This window comes from Saccostrea cucullata, unplaced genomic scaffold, assembly GCF_032062105.1.
Source record: "Saccostrea cucullata isolate Sc308-1 unplaced genomic scaffold, CSIRO_AGI_Scuc_v1 ctg1004, whole genome shotgun sequence".
Lineage (NCBI taxonomy): Eukaryota > Metazoa > Mollusca > Bivalvia > Ostreida > Ostreidae > Saccostrea > Saccostrea cuccullata.
The window spans coordinates 195,130-206,291 of record NW_026923627.1 but is presented as its reverse complement, the minus strand read 5'-3'; the positions used below and the strand labels follow the sequence as shown (position 1 = coordinate 206,291).

The window sequence follows — 11,162 nt, the reverse complement described above, 5'->3', positions numbered from 1 at the left end:
GCCCACAGCATAAAAACTATGAATACAGAGCATATTATATTGATAAAACCACAGTAAAACTATATAATAATAGACACACAGCATATAATAAAATAACTAACATTAGGCAGCCATGGCGCTTCATACTTCCGTACAAGTGTACACATGATGCGCGTGAATTAGAAATATGAAGGAAGACGGTTCTAACTTAATAGCCATTTTTACCAAGGAATATATTGTCGTGTGATTTTTTTTCAGTTAAAAAAAGGATATAACTCTATTGTTTGCTGCTTATATTTGTGAAATGAATGTTTAACAGAGTAAATTTATTGTTTTACAGATGGAGGCTGTTGGATATTTTCTGATATTTCCATGTTTCCTGATCATGATAAAAGGTTTTTTGTTTTAATTTTCTTATGTAAAAATTGCATAGGTCTTTTGTTTGTACTAACCAGAAATGTATATAATTTTTAAAAAAAAATCCAAATGGTGAAGTACATGTACTGTGTGTACTACATGTGTAGCTGTTAAATGAAAAAGCTGACGATAACAACAGTGAATGAAGTAAAGAAATTTAAAAAATCAAACAAAGTTAAATCTGTGAAAAATACAGAGGTTTATTGGATACCTAGAAAGAATAGGCAGTTAAATGTAGTTTTATTACATTTAGTAAAAACTAATTAACATGTATATTCATAATGGATTCGTTCCCCGAAATATAATTAACATGTAGGCCTCACAATGAAAGATCTCTTTATTGCACTTGTAACTCGTATGTACTGGAATTTGTGCAGGAAAAAGAATATGGCGAAATAAAAGTCTTTTATTTTCATTTTGTAACGCAGTTTTGAACACAGTTTAAGTCCCATATAAGGAATTCATTGAAAACGAAAAAAGTTTCATTCCTATGATGATAAAAAAGTAATATTACGATAAATGAAGGAATTTGTCGTATATCATAAAATATAATTGCTTAAAATGGCCACTTGGACAAAAAAATCTCTAAACTAAACGATATATCTGTGCACTTGAAAAAATTCATTATCTTTATTCAAATCTTATTTCGAAAACTTTTTCCGACGACTTCGTAACACCAACGTTATAAAAAAATGTTATGGAAGTCGCTGCTTAAACAGTATTTTAAATATCTATTTTTATTAGTCTCCTACCGATGACATCAAAGGGGACTATAGGTTACCTCTGCATCTGTCCGTCCGTCCGTCAGTCCATCCGTCTAGCTGTCTGTCCCATGTCTGAAAGTCAGTCTATCCTTTTTCGTTTTCTGCACTTTTTTCCGAAACGCTAGCAGCTGGATGTATTAAGCTGATTTTTGGTATGCTCTTACTGAGGGATGATGATAAGAACGTGAATTCACTCTCAAAGTGTCCTAACTTTTGGACATCCCAAGAAAGACAGAGTGACATCAGTTCAGAAAACTTCTTTGTAATATCTTCCCAGCTTCCTTAACAGCTTGCAAAGATTGGTCATATGTTAGGCGAAATATGTTACATTAATACATCAATCTGGAAACCTTTAGTTACAACGTAACACTCTTAGTAGGTATTTAAATTAAAGACATAGTGTTCTGTTTTCATTGCTTTTTGGTGCTGTTTCTTCAGAATTTACAATGTAGAATCATTTTTTATTGAAATGTTGAAGGTAAAAAGTTAATTACCTAAGCAAGAAAGGCAAGATTTTAAAGTAAAGTCGTGTGAAGATAACTATCAAGCATTAAAAATTAGTCATTTGCTTTTGTTTTTAGACAGATTCTATTTTGTATGTAGAAATAATTAACTTTGTGCTTGCCTTAGACAAAAATGTAATTTTTTTTTAAAAATTGTTTTATAAACATTACTCAAAAGAAAAAATAGATGTAAATGAATAATACATAATTATAAATAAATTCCTATTGATATCTGTTGAATTAGTATTTTGGATTCAATCAGACTCTTACTTTCTAATATTAAGGACAATGCTGGAGTAATGGCACCTGTGAGTGTCACTGTGTAGACTGTAACAAAACCTGTACAGAATGTTCGCCTGGATGGAGTGGTTCTACTGTAAACAAATGTCAAAGAGGTGAAGTATTGTTTTGTAAAATTATGTATAGGTAAGATTATAAAAGTTAAACTAGAGATCCATAATGTAATTGAGTAATTCACAAATAATTTAATAGATTTGCTATTTTTCAGCTAACACTTTGTTTCAAATTCTTGGCGAAAACGAAGGGAATTCTCAGACACTGGATGGTAATCTTAACACTTCTGTTGATGTGTTTAACGCTAATCCATATGTGAGAATCCAATTACAGAGGTCGACGGAAATTGATAAAATAGACATCACCCTCCAACTTAGTGAGCACTAGTACCTAAATAATCTTTTAATGGATATCAATTATTCATTTGTCAGTATCATATTGTACCATTATTGTAGGGCGTGGTGCAGTTTACACATTGTATGTTAAAGAAACGGAGCATTACCGTGCCCCTGATGCTATTTGCGATACATGGATACATAATGACACTGATACAAAGAGAACAATATCAATGATCTGCAGAAAACCTGTCAAAGGAAGAATTATAGAAATAGTATCTCCAAACAACACAGAACTCGAAGTGTTTGAATTTCAACGTTTCGGTATGTCAGAATCAAATAGTATACACTTATCCACTGGTTGTGAGTGGGATAGCTCTTTTATCAAACCCGCGACAGGGAAATATTCCCCGAGGGCTTGCCCGAGGGGAATAGTTCCTGTCAAGGGTTTGCTAAAAGAGCTATCCCACTTACAACCAGTGGATAAGCGTTTTATTATACTGATGTTTAATATTATTTCTGAGGTTTGAATTTTTTGGAGTAAGATAATACTGCAAGAATAATCTGAAATCCTGATGACGTCACAATGCTACTGAAGTCATTATGACATCATCAGTCAATAGATTTATCGCTGGAAATCAAAATTGGAGGCGAAAATTGATTGAACATTTTCCGAGGGTGGATAGCAAAAACTATGCCCCGGGGTATAGCTTTGCTATGCATGAACTATAAAAGATAGCTATTTTACCTTCTAAACTTTATATAGGAAACATTTTAACAGAAGTATAATAATACCTGTTACTGTTGTTGTGCAATAATTCAAATCTTCTTTTAAATGTTTTAGATATATATTTTTTATTCAGTTGTTATTCAATCAATCCTATGTTTTATTAAGACATATTTATTATACGTTCTATAAATTAAATGGCGCTGATTTCTTTCTTATAATATAATTCTTTATTAATTAAAAATTTATGCACATCTTGATTTAAAAGAGTATGAAATGGATTCACTAATATAACATTCTCATCTGCATGTTGGTGTGTTTTAAAATTTGACGCTACGATATTTTTTTGTGAAAAATAAAAGGATGTAAAATGTGAAGGTAGCAAACAATGATTAAGTTTCCAAAATAATCAGTATAAAGATCGAGTAATTTTTCATTTATTTTCGTCCGTCGTCGTGCGGTGTGCGTCGTGTGTTAACATTTCAACATTTCCAACGTTTTCTCTGCAACTACTCAACCAATTTCAACTAATTTTGACACATAGCATCTGGGTGAAGGGGAACAAAAAATTTTGAATTTTATGGTCCCTGACCCTCCCCTAGAGCCTGAGGGGTAGGGCAAAAATCACTAAAATTAACACAATCTTTAAAAAATCTTTTTTTTTAACTCCTGGAAATCAAGCAAGTTCATGTTTGTTTATTAGTAAAAACAGGTGACTATCATATTCAGTGCTCAGTATAGATTTTTATTTGTTCAAATCATGACCCCCGGGGGAATGGCGGAGCCACAATATGGAATCCAAGTTTAACATTGAAATAGATGCTAATTTTAAAAAAATCTTCCCAAAACCCAGTGGTACAGAAGAGCTGAAATTTCTATGGAAGCATTCTTGGTTTACTTAGTGTAGATTCTAAAGTTGTCAAATCATGACCCCCCGGAGGTACAGCGGGGCTTCAATAGGGAATTGACAGACAATTAAAGTTTTACATTAAATATAGAGGAAACCTTAAAAAAATATCCTCTCAAGAACCAATGGACAAAAAATCTGAAACTTATATGCATCCTTGGAAAGTGTAGATTTTAAATTGTTCAATTCATGACCATCCGCCTAGGGTAGGGCGGAGCTTCAGTCGGGAATTCAATTTTTTTTACCTTGAAATATACAAGGGATTATCAAAAATGTCGTGGATTAAGGCTATAAAATTAGTGCTATGTAGTTTGTGCTCTCATAATTTATAAGAAACGCACAATAACAAAAAAAGAAAAAAAATAAATTTTAGGTTTATACGTTCTTTACTTTTGAAATTATTATAAACGACTTTATTTGATCACCTGACGCCGTTACTGTATAGTTTCATGACGCCCGACAACGTCACATTGTTTTTCAATGTCCGCCTCTTCTACCTCATACACTTATTTTGATGAAATTCCCTGGAACTGAGTGAGGACTTTAACCCGTCTTGTTTATATAACTTTACAATGTTTATAATATTGCAAATAGACGTATACATTGGGAGAGATCCTCGCTTGATTATGCCTGCATTTTTTTTCTTTATGGAGTTAAATATCTACATCACATGATCATCGTCAATTTTCGAAGTGATTGATTTTTAATACCTGGAATACAAATCGACATTAACTGCATGTGCATCTCTTTTCTCTCTGAATCTATTTTGGAATTAAGGGGGCCGACTTGGGTTTTATTGTATGAAAAATACAATAGCAAAACTCATCATTTTTATAACATACATAACATATTAACTTTAGTGTACATGCAATGTTTGGGCGAAATCTACCGGCTAGGTATTTTTAAAGGACCGTCTCAAAATATGGGTACATTTACTATTAGGATTATATAGGAAAGTGCCAATTTTTAGGATTTAAAAGCAAATTATACAAATAGACTTTTTGTTCAAACTATTATATATGATGAGTAATACTATATTGTACATTATATATAAGAAACACGAAATTCTACCGTCTTGTTACCAGAGGGGCATCTTAAAAAAGCCAAAAATTAACGAATTTTTCTGTTTTTATAGCGCACTACAAAAATGGAGATATTCTTAAATTTCTAAGTTTTAAATTTCATGAGCGAATGTTTAATACTTTTTATTTAAAAACATTTTTGTTACCCCTTTCTTTAAGAGCTTCAGTTTATCAGAACGTCAAGAAGACGCTATAACGACGTCAAGCCACCTATCAGCTGCAAAATTGGTTAAAAATTCAGTTATATAAAATTGTAATTACAATTTTAAACATATAATTTCTTAATTTTGTTTAATTTTATTAATCAAGTGAAAAAAGTTGCTTTAATAAAACAGTATATACGCTTCATTTTACTATGATGCGCGAAATATTACGCAATGAAAACTACGATCGGCCGCTTTAAAAACAATTATTCTGGATGCTTTTTATTTCTCGGTAGCCAGTTTACACATTTTCATCTCAAAAAAAAATTGTCCAGGAATACTGAAACTTATGTGGCGGTATCCTTGGTTAGATTAGATTAGATTCTGAATTGTTCAAATCAAAACCCAAGGGGTTATGGAGGGGCCATTATAGGGCCTCCATAGAGAATAAAAGTTAAAAATTAGAAAATATAGGAAAAATCCACTCAAGAAACACTTGGCCACGAACTTGAAACTGTTACCATGGCCCCCGGAGAGAGGGAGAGACCACCGTAGAGCCTCTTGGTTTAATTTTCAAAAGGCACACTTTTTAGATTTTGAGAGAACGTGTTCTAGCCAGCATTAGTAATACACTTAGGACCCCTATTAAACAAATATATAAACTTGACCTGTTGCTTTATTAAAAAAAAAAAAATGCATGGCATAGAAGTTGCACATCACTGATGGTATACCTCGATTATTTGTGGAAGTGAAATTCAATGAATGATTCATTTTTGTTTACAAACAGATATTGTATTTACATTTTTTATCATAAACCTGGAGAATATATAATATGAAAGATGACCAGTAAGAAATATGGAACGCCATCACTGCCATAATAAATGCATACAACTATGCATTTATTATGTAAATTTATCATTACGTGATGTGAACATATCTTGACGTTATGTCCATTTTTTATGAGATGATGTAAATATATCTTAACATCTTGTCAATGCTGCATTACATGAAGTAAATACATCCTTTCATTATGTCAGCACTTCATAACTTGAAGTAAAAAATTCATTATGTGAAGTGATAATGTGTTTTCATTGCGTTAAAACTTTATTGCATGAAATGAATTTTTCTTTACATTATTTCATTTCTTTAATATGTGAGGTCAAAACTGCATTACGTCAAGTAAATTGTGTTTTATGATTAAACTTATCATTACATGAAGTCAAAAGCGCATTTCTTTATGAGAGTGTATATTTCTATTATATCAAAGCATTATTACGTGATATGGATTTATCTTTATTTACGGCGAGGGCATTATGATGTGAGGTGAACACATCTTACCTTTATGTCAGTGCTTTATTACGTGGTGTAAAAAGTGTATGACATTATGTGAACATATCTTTATATTATATCAATACTTTATTACATTATGTCAAAACTCCATTCCGTGATGTGGATATATAATTACGTTATGTCAACTCTTTCTTATGTTATTTAAAAATATCTTTATACTGTGTTAACTCTTTATCATGTTGATTCCAAAAGTTCATTACCTGATGTTAAAAAAACATTTACATGATATCAAAGCTGTATATCTATTATCTAGTATATAATGAATGTTGACGACTGTGTTTTGATGACTGGTAAGAAGGGGGGGGGGGGTCCTGATTGATTAGGACAAATTACACTCACATAATATCAACCCCCTCTTTTCAAAGACTTAACTTTACTATAGAAAATGTAATGTTCATTGAAACTGTATAGCTCCCACCCCAACTTTTTGTTGAAGTATAATCCACTAAGGGTAATGTAATATATCTGGAAAAAAAATAGGACTGATCGAAGTTGGACTCCTCTCCCCGAAATAGGATTTTCGGGCTTGGATTTTTTAATCTTGGCTTATCAAGTTTTTTTGGGTAAATGATTTTTTTCTGGCTGACCTCCTCTTTCAAAAAAAGATGCTACGTCACTGGACTGGAGTTAGTAATTTTTTTTTAATCATTCCGGGGCCAGAATTCTATTACAAAATCTACCAGTCACTCATCTAAATCAATTGAATATGCCTTAGTAAGCATGCATGGGCACATATCAGTGGCAGATATGGTAATTTTGAACAAGGAAGGGAGACGGTAAATGGTTGGAGAGCAAGGGCGGAAAGCGGAGAAGCTCTCAGGCTTTATAGTTTTATAGAAAAAAGTTTTCAACTTAATTCAGCTAGGCTTATTGTGAAACTAATGCTATGTCATTCAAAGTTTAAAACTTTTATAAAAAAAAAATTCAAAATAAAAAGAAAAAAATGAGTGCTGCACGACTCATAATATTTGATTTATTTAATTATGAGATTAAAGTAAACACAATTGAATTTCGACGTGACTTTAATTCACAGTCGCAGTGTTAAGGCTTTGCACGTTTCAAGATTGTCAATCATTTGTCGCTTAAAGTTTTCATTTAAAGATGTCATTCCCGAATCGCTGAGAATCTCTTCTACGACAGTTTTCTCTCCCGCCATTTTTAGTGCTTGCGGAACGCGGTAAATACGTTATGCTCATATAAAGGCCGAGGATACCCGCGTTCGCATAACGTAATAGTGAATCGACCTAATGTAGAAGAGTGCGCACAGTATGGCATGAGCTTTTCACATCAGTTAATAAAAACTAAGATCTCATGAAAAGTAAACATAACGAAACGCAAGTTGACGAAATATAATTGTAGCGTGTGTAAATGTCATAAAGAGTTGACATAATGTAAAGGAAAGTTAACACGATGCAATAGTAGTGTGGGTTAATGTCATAAAGAGTTGACATAGTGTAATGGAAGGTTGACACAATGCAATAGTAGTGTGGGTTAATGTCATAAAGAGTTGACATAATGTAATGGAAGGTTGACACAATGCAATAGTAGTGTGGGTTAATGTCATAAAGAGTTGACATAATGTAATGGAAGGTTGACACAATGCAATAGTAGTGTTCTGCTATAAGGCAGTGACGGCGTTCCATAAAGAAACATTGTCGATACAAGTAGCCAGTTGTTATTTTCTTGTTCATAGCATGCTATATGATCTAATAAATTTTAACACAAAGACAGTTAACAGTTATATGTAATTATAGGAAACTAGTGTTATACAGTGAAACCTCTCTGTGAAAGTGAGATTTCGTTCGAAAGTCTTGTTTTTTAAGTAATCCTACCTACTAAGTTGAATTCTAACATTTAGAGCCAAAATAAGTTTGTCTACCAAACCTATGGTCATGTATAGAATAGAAATAAAGAACGAGACTTTGAGTAGACTGGTAACTAACTCACACTAGAAATAGAACTAATATTTTATTCTTTGATTTTGTAATAATCATAAAGATAGGGATATTTTGTTTCATGTATTTATAATTTCTTCCTATATATAAATCTTTAAAAGATAGGGAAATAATACACAACATTCGTGAAAATGGCATTACGTACATTTATCATTGCGTTGATTAACTGATATTCAACTTTTTTTGTAAACTTAGAATGCACGGATGGATCTTATGGGGAAAAATGCAGCAACATGTGTCCAACAGGCTGTGACAAAGCGTGTGACAAAGTTTCTGGCAGTTGTGTTTGTCGCAGGGGTTTCTATGGAACGTCTTGTAAGAACAGTTGTCCTCAGTCCTTTAATGAAAGAGGATGTAATCTGCATACAGGCGATTGCTTTGAATGTAAGAAAGGCTTCTTTGGTAATCGATGTGAAATAAATTGTTCGTTGGGTTGTCTTGAACGTTGTAATATGACGACCGGATATTGTAAATGTAAAACAGGTTTCTTCAAAGAAAACTGCTCCATGTCTTGTCCAGCAAGTTGTTTAAACAATAAATGCGACCAAAATACAGGAGAATGTCTGTCATGCAGTAATGGTTATTATGGAAGTACCTGTAATAAAACTTGCCTTGGAAAATGTCAAAGCGGTTGCGAAAAATTGACTGGGGTGTGTGTTAACTGCATAGATAACATTTATGGTCATTTCTGCAATCTCACATGTCCACAAAATTGTGCTGGGGAATCATGTGTTAGGAATGGAAACTGTGAGCAATGCAAGAGAGGATACAGTGGTTCTAAATGCAATGAAACGTGTCCAAATAATTGTAATTGGTGTAGTCAAGATGGATACAGTTGTGGAACTTGTAAAGATGGATATTTCGGTGTAACATGTGCTAAAATGTGCCCTTCTTCGTGTGGAGGAAATGGATCTTGCGATATTCAATCAGGTTACTGTCAAACATGTTCTTCTAAACTTCATGGCAACTTTTGTGAATACACTTGTAGTAAATATTGTGATTCACCTGGAAAATGTGATCAATATACTGGAGAGTGTAAAAGTTGTGTTCCAGGTAGATATGGACGAAAATGCTTAAACGAGTGCAGCGCAAACTGTCTTAATGTCACCTGTTTCAGCAATCAGACGTGTGTTCATGGGTGTAAAGATGGATGGTTTGGTGAGCAGTGTAAGCATGACTGCAGTGTTGTTACGGGAGGCTGTGCACACTGTGGTTTCATAGAAGGAAATGATGAAGTAAAATGTCTGAGATGTGAGGATTCTTGGTTCCTAAATGAAGCAGAATGTTTCCAGTGTCCCGAAAACTGTTCATCGTGTTTATCAAATAACCTGTGCACACAATGTAAAAATAATCTATTCTATGGTACAATGTGTGAAAAGCGATGTCACGATGGCTGCATACGTAATGAATGTGATGTGAATGGAAAATGTTTGTATGGATGTTCTAACGGTAAATATGGCACTGAATGTGAGCAGGAATGTCCCAAGGCTTGTGGCTACAATGCTTATATTTGTTTGGAGAGTAATGAAACAAAATGTCAGTTATGTTTTTCATGCGACTGCAGCAAAAACTATACTTCAGTCATCAGAGGTAAGAATTTTACAATCTTTGATAAACACTACAAGATTATTTTAATAGATGACGCAATTAATATACAAGTGTGTCAATGTTCTTTTCCTTTAAAATTTAAACATTCTTGAAAACTTAAGAAGAAAATTACCCAAAGCATATTTGATAGGATGAAAATTTTCTGTATAATATCATGACAGACATGCTAGCATTTCACACGGAAAAACCCGTATAATAACAAACTTGTTTTATCTGAAAATGTTTGAATTTACGAATTTCGGGACGCGTTTAATTAATTCGCACTATTCCTTGCATTTTTACAATGTAAACTTTATCCTTACTATTTAAAAATAGAAAAAAAAATAATAAGAAATATTAAAACTATCATCAAGAAAATTCAATTTGGAAATGTGTGAGAGCAAAAGCCAGCTACAATGTAGCTAGTATTTTCAATTCGTGTTCAGATATACGTGAAGAGTTTAACAAATTGAAAAACATCCGGAATACATAAAATGTTTAAATTGTAAACAGGCAAGCTCTGGGAATTACTTTTCACCGAGTAAAATATATTGGTATCTATAAAAATTGTAATGTAGCAATTAAAATTAACCACAGAATTAAACGAATCTTTCGCTTGTGCGTATTATACAGTTGAATTTCAAATTCATTAACGGATAAAGAAGGGGGCTGTGGGTTGGAACCTTCCTTTGATTACTTTTGAAGAGAGATGCATAGAGAGAGCATTTCTTATGTTATATATATTTATACTTTGTCTGGAATTTGAAAAAAATAATTCAAAACCGTCCGTTATGTATACTAGATAAGAGTTGTGTGTTTATTTTTCGCCGGGTACCTTTACACGTTGAAAGCATCGCAATATTCCGGCGAACTTGAGCAAAACCACTTTTGGACCATCTTCTGAAGTAACTTATTTGACGAAATATGAATTAAAAGTCTTGAAAGATAGTAAGTATAAGAGAGTATTATTCTCCTTATCTTATGAGGATATTTTGATTTAAGAAGAGAAATGTTTAATATGTCTCTTTAGTCTGCGGGCGAAAGGAGCTTGATTTGTTTCAGAAACAAACAACGTTGGTCAATGGACATGGCATTATGAATTACAACAATTATTGCTTT

The 11,162-nt window shown here is 32.8% G+C and overlaps 1 protein-coding gene across 1 annotated transcript; it reads left to right on the top strand.

The window, feature by feature from the left end:
• The first annotated feature begins 298 nt into the window (after positions 1-298).
• On the top strand, positions 299-10,156 carry LOC134264498 (multiple epidermal growth factor-like domains protein 10). Its single transcript, XM_062746789.1, has 5 exons — positions 299-374; positions 1,948-2,058; positions 2,172-2,333; positions 2,413-2,616; positions 8,652-10,156. Exons 1-5 carry the CDS (start codon positions 320-322, stop codon positions 10,154-10,156), a joined length of 2,037 nt encoding a protein of 678 aa, XP_062602773.1. The 5' UTR covers positions 299-319.
• Positions 10,157-11,162: the final 1,006 nt, after the last annotated feature.

Excerpts from the sequence above, each read along its gene's own strand:
- LOC134264498 (XM_062746789.1), top strand. The coding sequence starts at position 320 with ATGGAGGCTGTTGGATATTTTCTGATATTTCCATGTTTCCTGATCATG. Across the intron at positions 2,059-2,171 it reads TGTAAACAAATGTCAAAGAG|CTAACACTTTGTTTCAAATT; the intron begins GTGAAGTATTGT and ends GCTATTTTTCAG. Across the intron at positions 2,617-8,651 it reads GTTTGAATTTCAACGTTTCG|AATGCACGGATGGATCTTAT; the intron begins GTATGTCAGAAT and ends TTGTAAACTTAG.